Source organism: Salvelinus alpinus, chromosome 16, assembly GCF_045679555.1.
Source record: "Salvelinus alpinus chromosome 16, SLU_Salpinus.1, whole genome shotgun sequence".
NCBI lineage: Eukaryota > Metazoa > Chordata > Actinopteri > Salmoniformes > Salmonidae > Salvelinus > Salvelinus alpinus.
The window spans coordinates 37,256,257-37,281,683 of record NC_092101.1 but is presented as its reverse complement, the minus strand read 5'-3'; the positions used below and the strand labels follow the sequence as shown (position 1 = coordinate 37,281,683).

Below are 25,427 nucleotides of genomic sequence, written 5' to 3'. Positions count from 1 at the left end.
CTGGTATAGCCAGCAGGAAACCCACTGGTATAGCCAGCAGGAAAACCACTGATATAAGCCAACAGGAAAACCACCTGTATAAGCCAGCAGGAAAACCACTGGTATAGCCAGCAGGAAAACCACTGGTATAGCCAGCAGGAAAACCACTGGTATAAGCCAGCAGGAAAACCACTGGTATAGCCAGCAGGAAACCCACTGGTATAGCCAGCAGGAAAACCACTGATATAAGCCAGCAGGAAAACCACTGGTATAAGCCAGCAGGAAAACCACTGGTATAGCCAGCAGGAAACCCACTGGTATAGCCAGCAGGAAAACCACTGATATAAGCCAGCAGGAAAACCACTGGTATAAGCCAGCAGGAAAACCACTGGTATAGCCAGCAGGAAAACCACTGGTATAGCCAGCAGGAAAACCACTGGTATAGCCAGCAGGAAAACCACTGGTATAGCCAGCAGGAAAACCACTAGTATAGCCAGCAGGAAAACCACTGGTATAGCCTGCAGGAAAACCACTGGTATAGCCAGCAGGAAAACCACTGGTATAGCCAGCAGGAAAACCACTAGTATAGCCAGCAGGAAAACCACTGGTATAAACCAGTAGGAAAACCGCTGGTATAAGCCAGCAGGAAAACCACTGGTATAGCCAGCAGGAAAACCACTGGTATAAGCCAGCAGGAAAACCACTGGTATTGTAACGGTTTTCTTCCTGGGGTGAAGGAGAGGACCAAAATGCAGCGTAGCCAGTGCTCAACATGTTTAATTAAACAATAACCGTGAACACTTAACAAATAACAAAATAACAAACCGTGAAAACCGAGACAGTCCTATCTGGTGCAGAACAAACACAGAGACAGGAAACAAACACCCACAAAAGCCTACTGCCTATGGCTACCTTAAATATGGCTCCCAATCAGAGACAAATGAATGACAGCTGTCTCTGATTGAGACCCAATCTAGGCAGCCATAGACATAACTAGACAACCTAACAAACACTATCCCATACACATACAACACCCATAGACTAACCAAACATACAACATACAATGCCCACCCCAACTCACGCCCTGACCAACTAAACATAATCAAAATAACATAAAAATAGGTCAGGAACGTGACATAACCCCCCCCTCAAGGTGCGTACTCCGAACGCACCACCAAAAGTCTAGGGGAGGGTCTGGGTGGGCATCTGTCCACGGTGGTGGCTCCGGCTCTGGACGCTGTCCCCACACCACCATAGTCACTCCCCGCTTCCGTATCCCCCACCCAATGACCACCCTCCAACTAAACCCACCTAACTGAAGGGGCAGCATCGGGATAAGGGGCAGCACCGGGATAAGGGGCAGCACCGGGATAAGGGGCAGCACCGGGATGAGGGACGGCAGCTCCGGGCTGAGGGACGGCAGCTCCGGGCTGAGGGACGGCAGCTCCGGGCTGAGGGACGGCAGCTCCGGACTGGCTGGCGGATCCTGGCTGGCTGGCGGATCCTGGCTGGCTGACGGCTCTGGCTGGTCATGGCTGGCTGACGGCTCTGGCTGGTCATGGCTGGCTGACGGCTCTGGCTGGTCATGGCTGGCTGACGGCTCTGGCTGGTCAGATCTGGCGGAAGGCTCTGGCTGATCCGGTCTGGCGGAAGGCTCTGGCTGATCCGGTCTGGCGGAAGGCTCTGGCTGATCCGGTCTGGCGGAAGGCTCTGGCTGATCCGGTCTGGCGGAAGGCTCTGGCTGATCCGGTCTGGCGGAAGGCTCTGGCTGATCCGGTCTGGCGGAAGGCTCTGGCTGATCCGGTCTGGCGGAAGGCTCTAGCGGCTCCTGTCTGGCGGACGGCTCTAGCGGCTCCTGTCTGGCGGACGGCTCTGTAGGCTCATGGCAGACGGGCGGCTTTGCAGGCTCATGGCAGACGGGCGGCTTTGCAGGCTCATGGCAGACGGACAGTTCAGACGGCGTTGGGCAGACGGGCAGTTCAGGCGCCGCTGGGCAGACGGGCAGTTCAGGCGCCGCTGGGCAGACGGGCAGTTCAGGCGCCGCTGGGCAGACGGGCAGTTCAGGCGCCGCTGGGCAGACGGGCAGTTCAGGCGCCGCTGGGCAGACGGCAGACTCTGGCCGGCTGAGACGCACTGTAGGCCTGGTGCGTGGTACCGGAACTGGAGGTACCGGGCTAAGGACACGCACCTTCAGGCTAGTGCGGGGAACAACAACAGGGCACACTGGACTCTCGTGGCGCACTCTAGGCCTGGTGCGTGGTACCGGAACTGGAGGTACCGGGCTGAGGGCACGCACCTTAGGGCGAGTGCGGGGAGAAGGAACAGTGCGTACAGGGCTCTGGAGACGCACAGGAGGCTTGGTGCGTGGTGCCGGAACTGGAGGCACTGGGCTGGAGACACGCACCATAGGGAGAGTGCGTGGAGGAGGAACAGGGCTCTGGAGATGCACTGGAAGCCTGGTGCGTGGTGTAGGCACTGATGGTACTGAGCTGGGGTGGGAAGGTGGCGCCGGATATACCGGACCGTGAAGGAGGACACGTGCTCTTGAGCACCGAGCCTCCCCAACCTTACCAGGTTGAATGGTCCCCGTAGCCCTGCCAGTGCGGCGAGGTGGAATAGCCCGCACTGGGCTATGCAGGCGAACCGGGGACACCACCTGTAAGGCTGGTGCCATGTACGCCGGCCCGAGGAGACGTACTGGAGGCCAGATACGTTGGGCCGGCTTCATGGCATCCGGCTCGATGCCCAACCTAGCCCTCCCAGTGCGGCAAGGTGGAATAGCCCGCACTGGGCTAAGCACGCGTACTGGGGACACCGTGCGCTTTACCGCATAACACGGTGTCTGACCAGTACGACGCCCTCTCACTCCACGGCAAGCCCGGGGAGTTGGCTCAGGTATCCAACCCGGCTTCGCCACACTCCCCTTTAGCCCCCCCCCAAGAAATTTTTGGGTGAGCCTCTCGGGCTTCCAGCCTCTCTTACGTGCTGCCTCCTCAATCCACCGCTCCTGGGCTGTGGCTGCCTCCTTCTTCTCCCGAGAGCGGCGATTCTCTCCAACCCTTCCCCAGGGTCCTTTTCCGTCCATGATCTCCCAAGACCATTCCTCCTGTGTCCAGTAGTCCTGTGTACTGGGCCGCTGCTGCTCCCCGTTGCTACGCTGCTTGGTCCGGGTTTGGTGGGTGTTTCTGTAACGGTTTTCTTCCTGGGGTGAAGGAGAGGACCAAAATGCAGCGTAGCCAGTGCTCAACATGTTTAATTAAACAATAACCGTGAACACTTAACAAATAACAAAATAACAAACCGTGAAAACCGAGACAGTCCTATCTGGTGCAGAACAAACACAGAGACAGGAAACAAACACCCACAAAAGCCTACTGCCTATGGCTACCTTAAATATGGCTCCCAATCAGAGACAAATGAATGACAGCTGTCTCTGATTGAGACCCAATCTAGGCAGCCATAGACATAACTAGACAACCTAACAAACACTATCCCATACACATACAACACCCATAGACTAACCAAACATACAACATACAATGCCCACCCCAACTCACGCCCTGACCAACTAAACATAATCAAAATAACATAAAAATAGGTCAGGAACGTGACAGGTATAGCCAGCAGGAAAACCACTGGTATAGCCAGCAGGAAAACCACTGGTATAAGCCAGCAGGAAAACCACTGGTATAGCCAGCAGGAAAACCACTAGTATAGCCAGCAGGAAAACCACTGGTATAAACCAGCAGGAAAACCACTGGTATAGCCACCAGGAAAACCACTGGTATAGTCAGCAGGAAAACCACTAGTATAGCCAGCAGGAAAACCACTAGTATAGCCAGCAGGAAAACCACTGGTATAGCCAGCAGGAAAACCACTGGTATAAGCCAGCAGGAAAACCACTGGAATAGCCAGCAGGAAAACCACTGGTATAAACCAGCAGGAAAACCACTGGTATTGTCACCTTCCTGATCCTATTTTCCTTTGTTTAGTCTTTGTTTAGTTGGTCAGGACGTGAGCTGGGTGGGCATTCTATGTTTTGTGTTTCTATGTTGCGGTTTGTTGTTTGGCCTAATATGGTTCTCAATCAGAGGCAGGTGTTTGTCATTGTCTCTGATTGGGAACCATATTAAGGTAGCCTGTTTTCACTGTTGGTTTGTGGGTGATTGTTCCTGTTCGTGCGTTCATGTTTTCCATGTTCTCTAGTTCAGGACTGTAGCTTCGTTGGTTTTCGTCTGTTTATTGTTTTGTTCGTCTTGAAGAAGTATTCTAATAAATATGGATACATACCACGCTGCGCTTTGGTCCTCCTCTCCTTCTACCGACGAAAGCCGTTACAGGTATAGCCAGCAGGAAAACCACTGGTATAGCCAGCAGGAAAACCACTGGTATAAACCAGCAGGAAAACCACTGGTATAGCCAGCAGGAAAACCACTGATATGAGCCAGCAGGAAACCCACTGGTATAGCCAGCAGGAAAACCACTGATATAAGCCAGCAGGAAAACCACTGGTATAAGCCAGCAGGAAAACCACTGGTATAGCCAGCAGGAAACCCACTGGTATAGCCAGCAGGAAAACCACTGATATAAGCCAGCAGGAAAACCACTGGTATAAGCCAGCAGGAAAACCACTGGTATAGCCACCAGGAAAACCACTGGTATAGCCACCAGGAAAACCACTGGTATAGCCAGCAGGAAAACCACTGGTATAAACCAGTAGGAAAACCGCTGGTATAAGCCAGCAGGGAAACCACTGGTATAGCCAGCAGGAAACCCACTGGTATAGCCAGCAGGAAAACCACTGATATAAGCCAACAGGAAAACCACCTGTATAAGCCAGCAGGAAAACCACTGGTATAGCCAGCAGGAAAACCACTGGTATAGCCAGCAGGAAAACCACTGGTATAAGCCAGCAGGAAAACCACTGGTATAGCCAGCAGGAAACCCACTGGTATAGCCAGCAGGAAAACCACTGATATAAGCCAGCAGGAAAACCACTGGTATAAGCCAGCAGGAAAACCACTGGTATAACCAGCAGGAAACCCACTGGTATAGCCAGCAGGAAAACCACTGATATAAGCCAGCAGGAAAACCACTGGTATAAGCCAGCAGGAAAACCACTGGTATAGCCAGCAGGAAAACCACTGGTATAGCCAGCAGGAAAACCACTGGTATAGCCAGCAGGAAAACCACTGGTATAGCCAGCAGGAAAACCACTAGTATAGCCAGCAGGAAAACCACTGGTATAGCCTGCAGGAAAACCACTGGTATAGCCAGCAGGAAAACCACTGGTATAGCCAGCAGGAAAACCACTAGTATAGCCAGCAGGAAAACCACTGGTATAAACCAGTAGGAAAACCGCTGGTATAAGCCAGCAGGAAAACCACTGGTATAGCCAGCAGGAAAACCACTGGTATAAGCCAGCAGGAAAACCACTGGTATAGCCAGCAGGAAAACCACTGGTATAGCCAGCAGGAAAACCACTGGTATAAGCCAGCAGGAAAACCACTGGTATAGCCAGCAGGAAAACCACTAGTATAGCCAGCAGGAAAACCACTGGTATAAACCAGCAGGAAAACCACTGGTATAGCCACCAGGAAAACCACTGGTATAGCCAGCAGGAAAACCACTAGTATAGCCAGCAGGAAAACCACTAGTATAGCCAGCAGGAAAACCACTGGTATAGCCAGCAGGAAAACCACTGGTATAAGCCAGCAGGAAACCCACTGGAATAGCCAGCAGGAAAACCACTGGTATAAACCAGCAGGAAAACCACTGGTATTGTCACCTTCCTGATCCTATTTTCCTTTGTTTAGTCTTTGTTTAGTTGGTCAGGACGTGAGCTGGGTGGGCATTCTATGTTTTGTGTTTCTATGTTGCGGTTTGTTGTTTGGCCTAATATGGTTCTCAATCAGAGGCAGGTGTTTGTCATTGTCTCTGATTGGGAACCATATTAAGGTAGCCTGTTTTCACTGTTGGTTTGTGGGTGATTGTTCCTGTTCGTGCGTTCATGTTTTCCATGTTCTCTAGTTCAGGACTGTAGCTTCGTTGGTTTTCATCTGTTTATTGTTTTGTTCGTCTTGAAGAAGTATTCTAATAAATATGGATACATACCACGCTGCGCTTTGGTCCTCCTCTCCTTCTACCGACGAAAGCCGTTACAGGTATAGCCAGCAGGAAAACCACTGGTATAGCCAGCAGGAAAACCACTGGTATAAACCAGCAGGAAAACCACTGGTATAGCCAGCAGGAAAACCACTGATATGAGCCAGCAGGAAAACCACTGGTATAGCCAGCAGGAAAACCACTGGTATAGCCAGCAGGAAAACCACTGGTATAAACCAGTAGGAAAACCGCTGGTATAAGCCAGCAGGAAAACCACTGGTATAGCCAGCAGGAAACCCACTGGTATAGCCAGCAGGAAAACCACTGATATAAGCCAACAGGAAAACCACCTGTATAAGCCAGCAGGAAAACCACTGGTATAGCCAGCAGGAAAACCACTGGTATAGCCAGCAGGAAAACCACCTGTATAAGCCAGCAGGAAAACCACTGGTATAGCCAGCAGGAAACCCACTGGTATAGCCAGCAGGAAAACCACTGATATAAGCCAGCAGGAAAACCACTGGTATAAGCCAGCAGGAAAACCACTGGTATAGCCAGCAGGAAACCCACTGGTATAGCCAGCAGGAAAACCACTGATATAAGCCAGCAGGAAAACCACTGGTATAAGCCAGCAGGAAAACCACTGGTATAGCCAGCAGGAAAACCACTGGTATAGCCAGCAGGAAAACCACTGGTATAGCCAGCAGGAAAACCACTGGTATAGCCAGCAGGAAAACCACTAGTATAGCCAGCAGGAAAACCACTGGTATAGCCTGCAGGAAAACCACTGGTATAGCCAGCAGGAAAACCACTGGTATAGCCAGCAGGAAAACCACTAGTATAGCCAGCAGGAAAACCACAGGTATAAACCAGTAGGAAAACCGCTGGTATAAGCCAGCAGGAAAACCACTGGTATAGCCAGCAGGAAACCCTCTGGTATAGCCAGCAGGAAAACCACTGATATAAGCCAGCAGGAAAACCACTGGTATAGGCCAGCAGGAAAACCACTGGTATAGCCAGCAGGAAAACCACTGGTATAGCCTGCAGGAAAACCACTAGTATAAACCAGCAGGAAACCACTGGTATAGCCAGCAGGAAAACCACTAGTATAGCCAGCAGGAAAACCACTGGTATAAACCAGTAAGAAAACCGCTGGTATAAGCCAGCAGGAAAACCACTGGTATAAGCCAGCAGGAAAACCACTGGTATAGCCAGCAGGAAAACCACTGGTATAGCCAGCAGGAAAACCACTGGTATAAGCCAGCAGGAAAACCACTGGTATAGCCAGCAGGAAAACCACTGGTATAGCCAGCAGGAAAACCACTGGTATAAGCCAGCAGGAAAACCACTGGTATAGCCAGCAGGAAAACCACTGGTATAGCCAGCAGGAAAACCACTAGTATAGCCAGCAGGAAAACCACTAGTATAGCCAGCAGGAAACCCACTGGTATAGCCAGCAGGAAAACCACTGGTATAGCCAGCAGGAAAACCACAGGTATAGCCAGCAGGAAAACTACAGGTATAGCCAAGGGAAACTGATACAGACCATATCTAGTGTTCTGTTCATGTGAAAAACTCTAACCCTATGGGGCCGGTGTCCCAACCTATATTAACTTTAGTCCTGGACTAAAAACACTTTCAATTGAGAATGTAGCATACATTTTGGTCCGGGTGTCAGGGAAACTAGTCCTATATGTTTCACATTTTACTTGGCTCCTAACTCTAAATTAAATAAGCTTATTACCTGCTTTAATCAATTAAAATACAACAAAATAGTAGGCCTATATACTAAACATTGTGTACAAAGTGATAGTTACACAATAAATACTGTACATTCATCGAATAAGCCTAATTCACCTGTGAATCGGTTCTAAACCGTTATTAATGTAATTCTCGAGCCAGTGTCGTCAACGTCTGCGGTTCCTCTGGATCGGGGCTCACCATTTACATTATTCATACGAGGGTGTGACTTGTTGGCTCTTTTTCCCGCCTGTATAAAACGACAAGTTCGCTTAAAAGAAAATACAGATGGAGAAGTCTAGCCGGTTCGCTGTGACACAGAGAGTCCCCTTAAGCTTACGTGACAACTCGCATACTGTCCCTTTGTCTTCAGCTTATCGGCAGAATGCCCGGTCTATGCGTGCTTTGTCTCACTGCGGTGCTCGCTGCATTCACCCGGTTCGCGGAGACGGTGGGACCGGTGGTCCGATGCGAGCCGTGTGACGCCGGGGCTCTTATGGAGTGCAAGCCGCTGTCAAAAGACTGCGCAGAGAGGGTGCGGGAGCCCGGCTGCGGGTGCTGTCTGTCGTGCGCCCTTGCTGAGGGTCAGGCGTGTGGAGTGTACACCGGGCGCTGTGGCTCCGGGCTGATTTGTCAGTTCCAACCCGGGGAAACCCGACCACTGCAAGCCTTGCTAGAGGGACGGGGAGCGTGCTCCAGCGCCGCGTCCAAAAAACTCAACACCTTTCTGCTCCCCGCGCAGAAACAAGGTAAGCGCCTCACCGTTCTAAATGTCGCTCTTTCTATGAAGGTTCTGAGCTGGGTTGGTCTGTTTCTGTTAGAGAACCACTGTAGTCCTAGGGCTATTGGCTGCGGGTCGATGTTGGTGTGACTCATACCAACATTTGCGCACGTCATGGGTTACTTAGGCTTACTCATTAAATATCGATGTGAGTTAATTTGTGGCAATCGGCAATAATTAGACACTCGGCGGACTGTGGCTGCCTTGTGGCTGGCTCTCCATGAGTGCCGGACGGTATGCCTTCCTCTAAGTGTCCGGTGCCCGCTACAAATAGCAACAATGGCCCTGTGGCGCTTCAGAGAGGATTCACGCTTAATAAGATTATGTGCATTACAGTGCACATAAGGGGTTAATAAAAGGTTGGTTATTGTATATTAATGCTATTAGTATCGAATCAGTGTTTTTTTTATTTGCAGTGTGAGGTTTAAGTATATAGCCAATATGTCAATGCGTTTTGCGCATCGTAACCTATTGCCAACATATCCATGGCGCACAGTATATAAACAATAGAAAAACGCATTGAAATTCATAATGTTGTGAGCTTTCTTTAGTTGAACAATTTATATACTCTGTCATTGGGTGTGAAATGCACCATTGGGTTTGAATGGAACCTGCGCAACTATTTTAGCCCGTGGCATTCCCTCCATTCGGCCACTCCGCTCGCTAAGGCGCGTGCCACCATATGTCAGATACACACTGTAGTCGTTGTTCTTTTGAGGACGACATGCTGACTCTCAATACCATATACTGTGTGCTCTCTCGCGCTCTGCACACGCACGCACACACACATAAACCACACACAAACCACACACACGCACACACACACACACACACACACACACACACACACACACACACACACACACACACACACACACACACACACACACACACACACACACACACACACACACACACACACACACACACACACACACACACACACACATCTGGCTGCCCCAACCCAATCGTTAGTGAATGTCACATATCTTTAGCTGAAGTAGATGAGCAAAGATTAGCGTTTTGTGAATGACGACTTTGTTATGTCCATAGGCCTACTCTCCTTTCCCAAACGCGACATGCAAATACGCCTGACACACACACACACACACACACACACACACACACACACACACACACACACACACACACACACACACACACACACACACACACACACACACACACACACACGCACACGCATACACGCACACACTAATATGGACCTGGCACACATATCACATCCATGTGAAGCCATACTTCCTCCACCTTGCATTATCACGAGGAAAGAGGGGAAGGCACTGTTTCACTCTGCCCCCTGTGGTGTTGTTGTGTGTTTAGTGGAGGCTGTGTCAGCCCACCAGGCGTTGGTGTGTGTTTTCTCCTAGTAATTTGTCTTTGCCACAGTGGTGTGTGGTGAAGCAGTCCACTGTCACATTGTCACACACAAAGGCTATTGTTAGCAAGGTCTGTCACTTTTAAACAGAAGTCTGGCCTACCAAAAATAGTGCACTATGTACACTGTAAAACATTTCCTGTGCTTTTCTAAGGTAACTTAGAGGCAGCCAGTCTCCTGTAAGTTATCAAAAGGTACAATATGTTACCGTAACGTATTTTACGGTATCCAAACTGTTCCTGTAATAATTTTACTATTGTTTTTATGGTAACTCACAGGAAACTGTTTGTCTGTAAGTTGCCGTAAAATAACAGTACAGTGAGTTACTGTAATCCTTTTACGGTAATTGTAATGTATGAATGAATGGATGAATGAAGGAATGAAATTCATTGAGGGAGATGGGGATTGTATTTTACAGTATTTTACAGTATATTGCATGGGATTGGTGCAAGCAGGTTGGCTGCTAATGTGTTTACATATGACATCATATCAATGAATGCCAGTTTGGAAGCCTTTGTGTAACGGCTGTCGTCCTCTTCTTCCTCTGAAGAGGTGTAGCAAGGATCGGACCAATACGCAGCCTGGTAGGTGTCCATGTTTTATTAGGGAAAACTGAACATGAACACAAATACAAAAACAATAAACGTGAACACACCGAAACAGTCCCGTGTGGCACAAACACTGACACAGGAAACAATCACCTACAAAATACCCAAAGACCATGGCTGCCTAAATATGGTTCCCAATCAGAGACAACGATAAACACCTGCCTCTAATTGAGAACCAATCTAGGCAACCATAGACTTACATAAACACCTAGAATGAACACAACCCCATAAATCTACAAAAAAAACCTAGACAGTACAAACACCCTAGACGAGACAAAAACACACAAACCACCCTCGTCACACCCTGACCTAACCAAAATATTTAAAGAAAACAAAGAATACTCAGGTCAGGGCGTGACACCTTTGTCAAGACCTCTAGAAGTACAAGTGATATAAAATTCCACATTTTGGTATTTTATATCACTTGGCCTTGACAAAGGCTTCCAAACTGGCAGCGACTACAGGGTAAAACAGACCAAGGATATGGCAGATGCTCAACCATTAAAGGTTTGTGACTAGCTGCCACTCCAATCCGTTCTCTGTACACATTTAATTGATGTGGCACTACTACATCACATACTCACATACAAGTCGTGACTCAAAATATGTTAATGAATCAGAAACAAGAATACTGTGCACCCACTAGTGGTCAAAAGGTTTGTGGTGCCCGAAAAATACGGCACTCTATTCTGTGGGGTGCAATTACAGTACCATTCGAAATACATACATTATTTCCCTGCCCACAACATTTTCCCACAATGCATCATAATTTACAGCATGCTGCAGTATAATGCATTACAGTATTTTATTGTTGATAAATGTACACATTTACGGTATAAATCACAGTTTTCCTATTACAATGTAATATACTTTACCATTAATTTTGTAAATCATATAAATATTGTACACACCTTGTTTGGTTGTTTCAGTTTAGACCTTGATGTCTCTCAATCCAATTAGTCAGAAGTATTTGAAAACGTTGCTAGTTGCCAATCCCACAATGCTGTCCAGTGTTGACTGCTAGCTATAGGCCATTGTCCTTAACAATTCCAGACCAAACTGACCCCAAAACAGCCTCTAGGCAACCGTACCGGTCTCTATCACATTATTGTGCACTGTGTTTAGAGTTACTGAGATGCCCTTCGGGCCCTGCTCAAAAGTAGTGAACTATATAGGCAAAAGGTTGCCATTTGGGAGGCATTCCAAGAATTTAACAAGGCCTCTCCTCTCTCTTTCTCTCTCTCTCTCTGTTTGTCTTTCTGTCTGTCTTTCTCTCTCTCTTTCTTTCAATTCAATTACATTTCAATTTAAGGGCTTTATTGGCATGGGAAACATACGTTTACATTTCAAATGTCATATTATGTACAAAAGGGAAAATAAATGAACATAAATATGGGTTGTATTTACAATGGTGATTGTTCTTCACTGGTTGCGCTTTTCTTTTGGAAACAGGTCACACATTTTGCTGCTGTGATTGCACACTGGGACATTTTGCCTAACAGTTATGGGAGTTTATCTATGTTTGATTTGTTTTAAAATTATTTTCTGGGTCTGTGTAATCTGAGGGAAAAATGTGTCTCTAATATGGTCATACATTTGGCAGGAGGTTAGGAGGTGCAGCTCAGTTTACACCTAATTTTGTGGGCAGTGTGCACATAGCCTGTCTTCTCTTGAGAGCCAGATCAGCCTTTCTCAATAGCAAGGCTATGCTCACTGAGTCTGTACATAGTCAAAGCTTTCCTTAAATTTGGGTCAGTCAGAGTGGTCAGTTGTTCTGCTACTGTGTACTATCTGGTTAGGGACAAATAGCATTCTAGTTTGCTCTGTTTCTTTGTTGATTCTTTCCAATGTGTCAAGTAATTATCTTTTTGTTGTCTCATGAGTTGATTGGGTCTAATTGTGTTTCTGTCCTGGGGCTCTGTGGGGTCTCTCTCTCTCTCTCTCTCTCTCTCTCTCTCTCTCTCTCTCTCTCTCTCTCTCTCTCTCTCTCTCTCTCTCTCTCTCTCTCTCTCTCTCTCTCTCTCTCTCTCTCTCTCTCTCTCTCTCTCTCTCTCTCTCTCTCTCTCTCTCTCTCTCTCTCTCTCTCTCTCTCTCTCTCTCTCTCTCGCACTCTCGCACTCTCGCACTCTCGCCACTAAGTTGTTTACCCCGCTGCCATTAGACAAACAGATTTCGTAAGATGTTTATCAGAAAAAAGTAATGGGAGAGGTTTTTGTATATAAACATTGATGTTTTTCAGGCATCCTTATGCAGTGCCTTTCGGAAAGTATTCAGACCACTTCACTTTTTCCACATTTTGTTACGTTACAGCCTTAATCTAAAATGGATTAAATAAAACAAATCCTCATCAATCTACACACAATTCCCCAAAATGACAAAGCGAAAACAGTTTTTAGAAATATTTGCAACTGTATTAAAAATAAAAAACATTTATACCTTATTCACATAAGTATTCAGACCCTGTGCTATTCATTTCAGAATTGAGCTCAGGTGCATCCTTTTTCCATTGATCATCCTTGAGATGTTTCTACAACTTGATTGGAGTCCACCTGTGGTAAATTCAATTGATTGGACATGATTTGGAAAGGCACACACCTGTCTATATAAGGTCCGACAGTTGACAGTGCAAAAACTAAGCCATGAGGTCGAAGGAATTGTCCGTAGAGCTCCGAGACAGGATTGTGTCGAAGCACAGATCTGGGAAGGGTACCAAAAAATGTCTTCAGCATTGAAGGTCCCCAAGAACACAGTGGCCTGAAACTTCTTTCATTCTTAAATGAAAGAAGTTTGGAACCACCAAGACTCTTCCTAGAGCTGGCTGCCCGGCCAAACTGAGCAGTCGGGGGAGAAGGGCCTTGGTCAGAGAGGTGACCAAGAACTCGATGGTCACTCTGACAGAGCTCGAGAGTGCTTCTGTGGAGATGGGAGAACCTTCCAGAAGGACAACCATCTCTGCGGCATCCACGAATCAGGCCTTTATGATAGAGTGGCCAGACGGAAGCCACTCCTCAGTTAAAGGCACATGACAGCCCGCTTGGAGTTTGCCAAAAGGCACATAAAGACTCTCAGACCATGAGAAACAAGATTCTCTGGTCTGATGAAACCAAGATTGAACTCTTTGGCCTGAATCCCAAGCATCACGTCTGGAGGAAACCTGGCAACCTCCCTGCGGTGAAGCATGGTGGTGGCAGCATCATGCTGTGGGGATGTTTTTCAGTGGCATGGATTGGGAGACTAGTCAGGATCAAGGGTAAGATGAATGGAGCAAAGTACAGAGAGTTCATTGATGAAAACCTGCTACAGAGCACTCAGGACCTCAGACTGAGGCGAAGGTTCACCTTTCAACTGGACAACAACACTAAGCACACAGCCAAGACAACGCAGGAGTGGCTTCGGGACAAGTCTCTGAATGTCCTTGAGAGTGGCCTAGCCAGAGCCCAAATTTGATCCCGATCAAACATCTCAGGAGAGACCTGAAAATAGCTGTGCAGTGACGCTCCTCATCAAACCTGACAGAGCTTGAGAGGATCTGCAGAGAAGAATGGGAGAAGCTCTCCAAATACAGGTGTGCCAAGATTGTAGTTTCATACCCAAGAAGACTTTAGGCTGAAAATCACTGCCAAAGATGCTTCAACAAAGTACTCAGTAAAGGGTCAGAATACTTATGTAAATGTGATATTTCAGTTTTTTTTATACGTTTTCAAAATGTAAAAAAAGTGTTTTAACTTTGTCATTATGGGGTATTGTTTGTAGATGACAGTTTTTCCCAATTGCTAAAACACAATTTTGCAAACTAGGCTGGTTACCTAACACAATTCACAAAACCACACACCCAAACTGCAAAATACCTCATATATCCTGCAAAATGAAGCACTGCAACCAAACTACATATAGCATTATTAAAATCAAACGCTTGCACGAAATGGCACACACTTCATTCATATTACCAGATTTTTGTCTAACCAACTACACACTGTTGGGCATAATGAAAAGCACTCTCATCTTTAGTATGCTTTGCCATAATACTAAAATAGTTAAAATTGTAGAAAATTCTTCAGATGCACAGAAATATTTGCAGATACACACACATTCTGTTGAAACATTTTATTTTTTATTTTTCACCAAACAAGTCAGTGCAACATATGCACAGCAGATATATTTACATTGGACTGAACAAAAATATGCTCACAAAAAAACAGTAAACTGAAAAAGAAAATTGCAGAAAAAATGTGCAGAAAAAATATATAGAAAAAAAGAGTAAAGAAAAATAATTAGGCAGCATCTTGCCTCACAGCTGGGTCTGGCCACAACACCTCGTCTCACAGCTGGGTCTGGCCACAACACCTCGTCTCACAGCTGGGTCTGGTCACAACGCCTCACAGCTGGGTCTGGCCACAACGCCTCGTCTCACAGCTGGGTCTGGCCACAACGCCTCGCCTCACAGCTGGGTCTGGCCACAACGCCTCGTCTCACAGCTGGGTCTGGCCACAACGCCTCGCCTCACAGCTGGGTCTGGCCACAACGCCTCGCCTCACAGCTGGGTCTGGCCACAACGCCTCGCCGCACAGCTGGGTCTGGCCACAACGCCTCGTCTCACAGCTGGGTCTGGCCACAACGCCTCGTCCACATCACAGGCAATATCTTCCCTTGCCAGACATCGAGGGAAGAAGCGCCTTGAGTGCCTTAACCATCCCTGAATCGCACCCACATCAATCTCATCACATGCCTCTTCCATAGCTTGCACAAGAGGCATGCGCACAAAGGGCTGCCGGTCGTATACCTTCCACCGCCATGCCGAAAATAACTCTTCTATGGGGTTCAGAAATGGTGAGTATGGTGGGAGGTATTGCACGAGAAATGGTGGGTGGTCAGCAAACCAGTTTTGGCTGCATGATGGAAGCTCACGTTGTCCCATACTACAACGTACCGGGTTCTTTGATGGTCTGCATCATTCATACGCTCTGGTGGTATGAGAATGTTGTGGAGTCTGTCCAGAAATGTGAGAATATGGGCTGTGTTGTATGGTCCAAGGTTGGCATGACGATGGAGGACACCATGCGTATTGGAGATGGCAGCGCACATTGTGATGTTCCCACCACGTTGGCCAGGAACATCTATAATGGCTCTGTGGCCAATGACATTTCTCCCCCTTCTTCTGGTCTTTGCCAGGTTGAACCCAGCCTCATCTATAAAGATGAACTCATGTGGGATTGCATGAGCATCCATTTCCAGTACTCCCTGAAAACAAAGAACAAAAGCAGTCAGTATGGTGTTATCCAGTACACTGGGAAACAATGTTGTGTGTAGCGTACTGCAGTCAATATTGTACTTACATCCACATATGCTCGTTGTTTCTTTGAGAGTTTCTCTCAAACGGCACCTTATAAAGTTTTTTCATTCTGATTTGGTTTCGCTTGAGAATGCGAGCCAATGTGGACAGACTGACTCGTTGAATGTTGTTGAATATGGTGTTGTCTTGGATGATGTGACTTTGAATTTCTCGTAATCTGATTTCATTATTTTCCAAAACCAAGTTTACAATGGCAGCTTCCTGTACCCCTGTGAACATTTTGCCCCTTCCTCCACCATGGTTGCATCTCTCAGTCCTTTAGAAAAACAAAAAAACAAAAATGTAGGGCTTGGACAATGCAGCCTAAAGATATTTCCCCCACAGTAGAGTAAATTCTACAGGACATTTGTTCAGTTAGTGTATGACATCAGTCATTCATGAAGTAAACAGGTGTCACCCAACTGATACACTATGACATGGGGTGTACTACATAGTGTGAAAGAAATTTTGGTTACATACCTGTACTCCAGTCTAAATGTCCGGATGACACAGGCGACAGTAAAACGGCTCAAGTTGGGCTGCACTCTCTGTCCAGCTTCTCGCATTGTCAGCCCATGGTTGATGACATGATCAACTAAGGTTGCTCTGTCCAGCCTCTCACATTGTCAGCCCATGGTTGATGACATGATCAACTAAGGTTGCTCTGATTTCATTTGAAAGTTGTTGTCTTCTTTGGCCATGAACTCCTCTACCAGCTCTACCCCTACCTCTCACTCTTCCTCCCCCTCTCATTCTCACCCTCCCTCTTCCTCTTCCTCTCTCTGCAACGGCTTCCATTGTTGTTGTAAAACAAAAGGTGCTCACCTGTGGTCTTTTCATAGTGCTTACTTCCTGATTGAAGTGGTAACAATTAACCATTGAGGTGTTTGGCCAGGTGGCACATGTATTGGCCAATTAGCTCATGTAGTGTCATTTTGAATGGCAGTGTTTTGAAATGGCAAACATGTGACTTTATGTCAGATTGTTGTGTCTTATGCAGAGAACCGTGTGTGCATTTAAAAAGTGCCATTTTGAATTGCAAACTGTGTGTAAAGCAGAAAATGTGTTTAGACTTTTGGAGACTTGAGAAGAGGTTTTGCTCTCTGTGTGTCAGTTTAAATAATTGTGCTGTGCATGTCTTTTTAGTTGGAAAAAACTGTAATGAGGGAAAAAAATACAATTTAATCCATTTTAGAATAAGGCTCTAAAGTAACAAAATCTAGAAAAAGTCAAGGGGTCTGAATACTTTCCGAATGCAGTGTAGACTGGGCTCTCTCTCCCCTTGGATCCTTTCTACTTATTTCTGGGTTTTAGGAGTTGGTCGAAGGGATTTGTCTGGTTTCAAGGTGAAGGGTGACGATGGAGAAGCTGTATCTATTCTGCAGCCATTTTGTTGTTGTTTTTTATGTTCTTGTTTACGCCAATGATGACATTATTGATGTTTATGTGGTTGTGTGCATAATGTACCCCTCCCTGCCCACCACTCCGCAAGACAATATCTGGTTCTACTTAATCCTTACAATGTGTGTGTGTGTAACTGCGTGTGTGTTCATATAAGTGTATGTCTGTGTTTTTTTTTTGTGCGTGTGTGTGTGTGTGTGTGTGTGTGTGTGTGTGTGTGTGTGTGTGTGTGTGTGTGTGTGTGTGTGTGTGTGTGTGTGTGTGTGTGTGTGTGTGTGTGTGTGTGTGTGTGTGTGTGTGTCTTTGCCAAGACCAGTTGAATGTGTTCAGCCCACTGCTGGCCTCACGATTCCAGGTTCAAACCCAGTGTTGACATTCTTTCCCTGAGTGCCTTCAGATGGTTATCTGCACAGGGCCTGTGTGCTAATGGCAGCCTATTCCTTATGGGCCCTGGTCAAAAGTAGTATAGGGAATAGGGTGCCATTCGGGATGCAACCATACTGTCCAGCATAGCACACGGCCTCATGTGGCTTGGGTCAATAATAGTGCAGTAGGCAATAGTAGTTCTGGCTGACCCTGATCATATGGTGGATAGTGCGTCCCTTTCCTATATTAGGGAGCGATGTTTAAATCCCCCTCCACCTCTTCTCCCCTCGCCTATCTCCCCTTCTGACCCGGTCAGGTGGTCTGGGCTCTGCTCTGTCTTTAACGATTTGTCAGGAATCTTTGCCAGCTACGTGGTCTATAAATATCAGGAGCGAGCGACTGACTTCCTCTCGCTCTCTCTTTCTCTGCTCCCCCCTCGTCTGTCTGTCTGTCTGTCTGTCTGTCTGTCTGTCTGTCTGTCTGTCTGTCTGTCTGTCTGTCTGTCTGTCTGTCTGTCTGTCTGTCTGTCTGTCTGTCTGTCTGTCTGTCTGTCTGTCTGTCTGTCTCTCTCTCTCTCTCTCTCTCTCTCTCTCTGCTCCCCCCTCTCTCTCTCTCTTTCTGCTCCCCCCTCTCCCTGTCTGTCTGTCTCTCTCTCGCTCTGTCTCACTCTCTCTCTGTCTCACTCTCTCTCTGTCTCACTCTCTCTCTCTTTCTCTGCTCCCCCTCTCTCTATCTGTCTGTCTGTCTGTCTGTCTGTCTGTCTGTCTGTCTGTCTGTCTGTCTGTCTGTCTGTCTGTCTGTCTGTCTGTCTGTCTGTCTGTCTGTCTGTCTGTCTGTCTGTCTGTCTGTCTGTGTCTGTCTCTCTCTCTCTCTCTCTCTCTCTCTCTGTCAATCTCTCTGCTCCCCCCTCTCTCTCTCAGCTTCCCCCTCTCTCTGTCTGTCTGTCTGTCTGTCTGTCTGTCTGTCTGTCTGTCTGTCTGTCTGTCTGTCTGTCTGTCTGTCTGACTGTCTGTCTGTCTGTCTGTCTGTCTGTCTGTCTGTCTGTCTGTCTGTCTGTCTGTCTGTCTGTCTGTCTGTCTGTCTGTCTGTCTCTGTCTGTCTCTCTCTCTGCTCCCCCTCTCTCTCTGTTTCTCTCTCTGCTCCCCCATTCTCTCTGTTTCAATTAAATTAAATTCAAGGGGCTTTATTGGCATGGGAAATATATGTTTACATTGCCAAAGAATGTGAAATGGATAAACAAAAGTGAAATAAACAATAAAAAGTGAACAGTAAATATGACACTCACACAAGTTTCAAAATAATAGAGACATTTCAAATGTCATATTATGTCTATATACAGTGTTGTAACGATGTGCAGATAGTTAAAGTACAAAATGGAAAATACATATGGGTTGTATTTACAATTGTGTTAGTTCTTCACTGGTCACCCTTTTCTTGTGGCAACAGGTCACAAATCTTGCTGCTGTGATTGCACATTGTGTTATTTCACCCAATAGATATGGGAGTTTATCAAATTTGGATTTTTGTTTTCGGTTTCTTTGTGGGTCTGTGCAATCTGAGGGAAATATGTGTCTCTAATATGGTCATATATTTGGCAGGAGGTTAGGAAGTGCAGCTCAGTTTCCACCTCATTTTGTGGGCAGTGTGCATATAGCCTGTCTTCTCTTGCGAGCCAGGTCTGCCTACGGCAGCCTCTCTCAATAGCAAAGCTATGCTCACTGAGTCTGTACATAGTCAAAGCTTTCCTTCATTTTGGGTCAGTCACAGTGGTCAGGTATTCTGCCACTATGTACTCTCTGTTTAGGGACAAATAGCATTCTAGGTTGCTAATTTTTTTTGTTATTTCTTTCCAATATGTCAAGTAATTATCTTTTTGTTTTCTCATGATTTGGTTGGGTCTAATTGTGTTGCTGTCCTGGAGTCTGTTTGGTTTGTGAACAAAGCCCCAGGACCAGCTTGCTTAGGGGGCTCTTCTCCAGGTTCATCTCGCTGTAGGTGATGGCTTTCTTATGGAAGGTTTGGGAATCGCTTCCTTTTAGGTGGTTGTAGAATTTAACAGCTCTTTTCTCTCTCTCTCTCTCTCTCTCTCTCTCTGTCTCTCTCTGTCTCAATCTCTCTCTCTGTCTCAGTCTCGGGACCTAGAACAGCTTGCGAGGCACTGGTCTCAGTCTCGGGACCTAGAACAGCTTGCGAGGCACTGGTCTCAGTCTCATTCTCAGGTCGTTATAGTATTTAGACTATTTCAGATTCGCGAACTCTGGAACTCTGACAGTATCCAAACACACCATAATCTTGGTAAAGATGTTCCTGAAGCTAACTTAATGGTGTTCCATCTCCTAGCCAATGCATAGACCATCCTCTATGACAATCTAACAACACACACTCATCCTCAAGCTTTTTGGACTTCATTTGAAAACGTTTCTAAACCATGACATCAATTCCTGTTGTTTTGACAGAGAACACAAGCGGGGAGCAGGCCGGGGCGGGGGATGAAGGGCGTGCCAACGGCACCGTGACGACGACCACAACGGTGGCGGTGGGCGCGGTAGGTGTGGAAGGCGGAGGTGGTGGACATCGGGGGGCGATAGAGGCCAAACCGCCGCTGCACACCAAGCTAGACGTGATCAAGAAGGAGCAGAATAAGAAGAGCCAGAGCTACAAGGTGGAGTCAGTGTCTGGGGGAGTAAACTCCGACATGCACAACTTCTCCCTGGATAACAAGAGGGAGACCGAGTATGTAAGTAATGACTATTTCTAGCACCATGGATAGACACTTAACTAATACCTACCACCACCTATCTCTCACATACTGTACAAATGACCTTACCAAACACAGATACACGTGCACACACACCCTCACACAGTGTTATTACAGTGTTATTAAAGGGTTGGTACAGTGTCATTACAGCTTTATTAGTGTTATTACTGTGTTATTACAGTGTTAGTACAGGGTTAGTACAGTGTTAGTACAGGGTTAATACAGGGTTAGTACAGTGTTATTACATGGTTAGTACAGGGTTAGTACAGGGTTATTACAGGGTTAGTACAGTGTTAGTACAGTGTTAGTACAGTGTTATTACAGGGTTAGTACAGTGTTATTACATGGTTAGTACAGGGTTAGTACAGTGTTATTACAGGGTTAGTACAGTGTTAGTACAGTGTTAGTACAGTGTTATTACAGGGTTAGTAGAGTGTTATTACAGGGTTAGTACAGTGTTAGTACAGTGTTATTACAGTGTTAGTACAGGGTAAATACAGTGTTATTACAGGGTTAATACAGGGTTAGTACAGGGTTAGTACAGTGTTATTACAGTGTTATTACAGGGTTAGTACAGTGTTATTACAGGGTTAGTACAGGATTAGTACAGGGTTATTACAGTGTTATTACAGGGTTAATACAGTGTTATTACAGGGTTAGTACAGGATTAGTACAGGGTTAGTACAGTGTTATTACAGTGTTATTACAGGGTTAGTACAGTGTTATTACAGTGTTAGTACAGTGTTATTACAGGGTTAATACAGGGTTAGTACAGGGTTAGTACAGTGTTATTACAGTGTTATTACAGGGTTAGTACAGTGTTATTACAGGGTTAGTACAGTGTTAGTACAGTGTTATTACAGTGTTAGTACAGGGTTAATACAGTGTTATTACAGGGTTAATACAGGGTTAGTACAGGGTTAGTACAGTGTTATTACAGTGTTATTACAGGGTTAGTACAGTGTTATTACAGGGTTAGTACAGTGTTATTACAGGGTTAGTACAGGATTAGTACAGGGTTAGTACAGTGTTATTACAGTGTTATTACAGGGTTAGTACAGTGTTATTACAGGGTTAGTACAGGATTAGTACAGGGTTAATACAGTGTTATTACAGGGTTAGTACAGGGTTAGTACATGGTTAGTACAGTGTTATTACATGGTTAGTACAGGGTTAGTACAGTGTTATTACAGGGTTAGTACAGGATTAGTACAGGATTAGTACAGGGTTAGTACAGTGTTAATACAGGGTTAGTACATGGTTAGTACAGTGTTATTACAGGGTTAGTACATGGTTAGTACAGTGTTATTACAGGGTTAGTACAGGATTAGTACAGGGTTAGTACAGGGTTAGTACATGGTTAGTACAGTGTTATTACAGGATTAGTACAGGGTTAGTACAGGGTTAGTACAGTGTTAATACAGGATTAGTACAGGGTTAGTACAGTGTTATTACAGGGTTATTACAGGGTTAGTACATGGTTAGTACAGTGTTATTACAGGGTTAGTACAGGATTAGTACAGGGTTAGTACAGTGTTATTACAGGGTTATTACAGGGTTAGTACAGGGTTAGTACAGTGTTATTTACAGGGTTAGTACAGGATTAGTACAGGGTTAGTACAGTGTTATTACAGGGTTATTACAGGGTTAGTACATGGTTAGTACAGTGTTATTACAGGGTTAGTACAGGATTAGTACAGGGTTAGTACAGTGTTATTACAGGGTTATTACAGGGTTAGTACAGGGTTAGTACAGTGTTATTTACAGGGTTAGTACAGGATTAGTACAGGGTTAGTACAGTGTTAATACAGGATTAGTACAGGGTTAGTACAGTGTTATTACAGGGTTATTACAGGGTTAGTACAGGGTTAGTACAGTGGTTAATAATGTTTTATTGAGGTGTTGTGTGCTGTGTGTGCAGGGCCCATGCAGGAGAGAGATGGAAAGCATCCTGAACAGTCTTAAAATCTCCAATGTGCTCAACCCCAGAGGCTTCCGCATCCCCAACTGTGACAAAAAGGGCTTCTACAAGAAAAAACAAGTGAGAACACGCGCACTTGCGCACACCTAACAAACCCCATTTCTTGTTCCTAGTGAGTCAGCAGGGTGCATTTATCTGTAACGTTAGCTACCAGGTTATTATTGATGTTTATAATGTTGTTGATGTTGCTGTTGTCAAGGCAACGTCAAAGAAGGCCGTGGGGGGCCTGGGCAAGGTTTCTTTCCGAAGCCTATTTAGTGAGTGAGTGAGGGAGTGAGTGTGTGTTGGGGGGTTGTATTACTGTCCTCGTGGGTACCGTAAATCCTCAAAAGTCCCCACAAGGATAGTAAAACAAGTCAAATTCTCCATTGTGGGGACATTTCCCAGGTCCCCACGAGGACAAAGGCTATTTTAGTCTTGGGTGTTAGATTAAGGGTTAGGGTTGCAATTAGGGTTAGAGGTAGAATTAGGGTTAGGTGGTAAGTGTACGGTTAGGAGTTAGCGTTAGGGGTTAAGGTTTGGGTTATGGTTACATTTTGGGTTAGAGTTAGGGTAAGGGTTAGGTGTAGGATTAGGGGTTAGGGAAAATTAGATTTGGCATGGAAATCAATTATAGGTCCCCACAAGGATAGTAAAATATATTCTGTGTGTGTGTGAGCACGCATGTGTGCGTGTGTGTGCACGTGTGGTGTGTGTGTGTGTAATAACATTTTTATTTCTCAGAATTGTATCTGTGAATATACACTACATGACCAAAAGTATGTGGACACCTCCTTGTCGAACATCCCTTTCCAAAATCATTGGCATTAATATGAAGTTGGTCCCCCCTTTGCTGCTATAACCGCCTCCACTCGTCTGGGAAGGCTTTCCACTAGATGTTGGAACATTGCTGTGGGGACTTGTTTCCATTCAGCCACAAAAGCATTAGTGAGGTTGGGCACTGATGTTGGGAGATTAGGCCTGGCTCACAGTCGGCGTTACAATTCAGTCCAAAGGTATTCTATGGGGTTGAGGTCAGGGCTTTGTGCAGGCCAGTCAAGTTCTTCCACACCAATCTCAACAAACCATTTCTGTATGGACCTGGCTTTGTGCAGGGGGCATTGTCATGCTGAAACAGAAAACAACCTTCCCCAATCTGTTGCCACAAAGTTGGAAGCACAGAATCGTTTAGAATGTCATTGTACGCTGTAGTGTTAAGATTTTCCTTCACTGGCACTAAGGGGCCTGAACCATGAAAAACATATCCAGACCATTATTCCTCCACCATCAAACTTTACAGTAGGCACTATACACTGGGGCAGGTAGTGTTCTCCTGGCATCCACCAAACACAGATTTGTCCGTCGAACTGCCAGGTGGTGAAGCATGATTCATCACTCCAGAGAAAGTTCCACTGCTCCAGAATCTAATAGTGGCAAGCTTTACACCACTCCAGTCAACTCTTGGCACCGCACATGGTGATCTTAGGCTTGTGTGCGGCTGCTCGGCCATGGAAACCCATTTCATGAAGCACCCAACGAACAGTTCTTGTGCCGACGTTGCTTCCAGAGGCAGTTTGGAACCCGGTAGTGAGTGTTGTTTGGAGAGAGTGTAGTTATGTTGGTGCTGTAGCCTACTAGTACTATGGCATGGTTTCTATTTGGTAACCTTTGGCCTACTAAGATGTTCTCTTAGAAACATGTGTCCCTCAGATGACTGGATGCAAATTTATATAAACCTGTATGTGCTGTGCCAGCTCCTGCCCCACACAGTGTAGGGAGATAGAGTTAGAGAGGTGCAGGGGAGATAGAGTTAGAGGGGTGCAGGGGAGATAGAGTTAGAGGGGTGCAGAGAGAGATAGAGTTAGAGGGGTGCAGGGGAGTTAAAGGGGTGCAGGGGGAGATATAGTTAGAGGGGTGCAGGGAGAGATAGAGTTAGAGGGGTGCAGGGGAGATAGAGTTAGAGGGGTGCAGGGGGAGATAGAGTTAGAGGGGTGCAGGGGAGATAGTGTTAGAGGGGTGCAGGGGAGATAGAGTTAGAGGGGTGCAGGGGGAGATAGAGTTAGAGGGGTGCAGGGGAGATAGTGTTAGAGGGGTGCAGGGGGAGATAGAGTTAGAGGGGTGCAGGGGAGATAGAGTTAGAGGGGTGTAGGGAGAGATAGAGTTAGAGGGGTGCAGGGGAGTTAGAGGGGTGCAGGGGGAGATAGAGTTAGAGGGGTGCAGGGGAGATAGAGTTAGAGGGGTGCAGGGGAGATAGAGTTAGAGGGGTGCAGGGAGAGATAGAGTTAGAGGGGTGCAGGGGAGATAGAGTTAGCGGGGTGCAGGTGGCAGGGAAATAGAGTTAGAGGGGTGTAGGGGGAGATAGAGTTAGAGGGGTGCAGGGGAGATAGAGATAGAGGGGTGCAGGGGAGATAGAGTTAGAGGGGTGCAGGGGGAGATAGAGTTAGAGGGGTGCAGGGGAGATAGAGTTAGAGGGGATCAGGGGAGATAGAGTTAGAGGGGTGTAGGGAGAGATATAGTTAGAGGGGTCCAGTGGGAGATAGAGTTAGAGGGGCCCAGTGGGAGATATAGTTAGAGGGGTGCAGGGGGAGATAGAGTTAGAGGGGTGCAGGGAGAGATAGAGTTAGAGGGGTGCAGGGAGACATAGAGTTAGAGGGGTGCAGGGGAGAGAGAGTTAGAGGTGTGCAGGGGAGATAGAGTTAGAGGGGTGCAGGGAGAGATAGAGTTAGAGGGGTGCAGGGGAGATAGAGTTAGAGGTGTGCAGGGGAGATAGAGTTAGAGGGGTCCAGTGGGAGATAGAGTTAGAGGGGTGCAGGGGGAGATATAGTTAGAGGGGTCCAGTGGGAGATAGAGTTAGAGGGGTGCAGGGAGAGATAGAGTTAGAGGGGTGCAGGGGAGATAGAGTTAGAGGGGTGCAGGGGAGATAGAGTTAGAGGGGTGCAGGGGAGATAGAGTTAGAGGGGTGCAGGGGAGATAGAGTTAGAGGGGTGCAGGGGAGATAGAGTTA

At 46.6% G+C, this 25,427-nt stretch overlaps 1 protein-coding gene across 1 annotated transcript in view; it reads left to right on the top strand.

Annotated features, from left to right (window-relative positions):
* Positions 1-8,093: 8,093 nt before the first annotated feature.
* Positions 8,094-25,427, top strand: part of igfbp3 (insulin-like growth factor binding protein 3) — an 85,774-nt gene continuing 68,440 nt past the window's right edge. Inside the window, exons 1-3 of the mRNA XM_071346102.1 lie at positions 8,094-8,573; positions 20,162-20,442; positions 22,385-22,504. Of these exons, the coding sequence (XP_071202203.1) occupies positions 8,210-8,573; positions 20,162-20,442; positions 22,385-22,504 (765 nt within the window). The 5' untranslated portion in view covers positions 8,094-8,209. The remainder of the gene's footprint in view (positions 8,574-20,161; positions 20,443-22,384; positions 22,505-25,427) is intronic.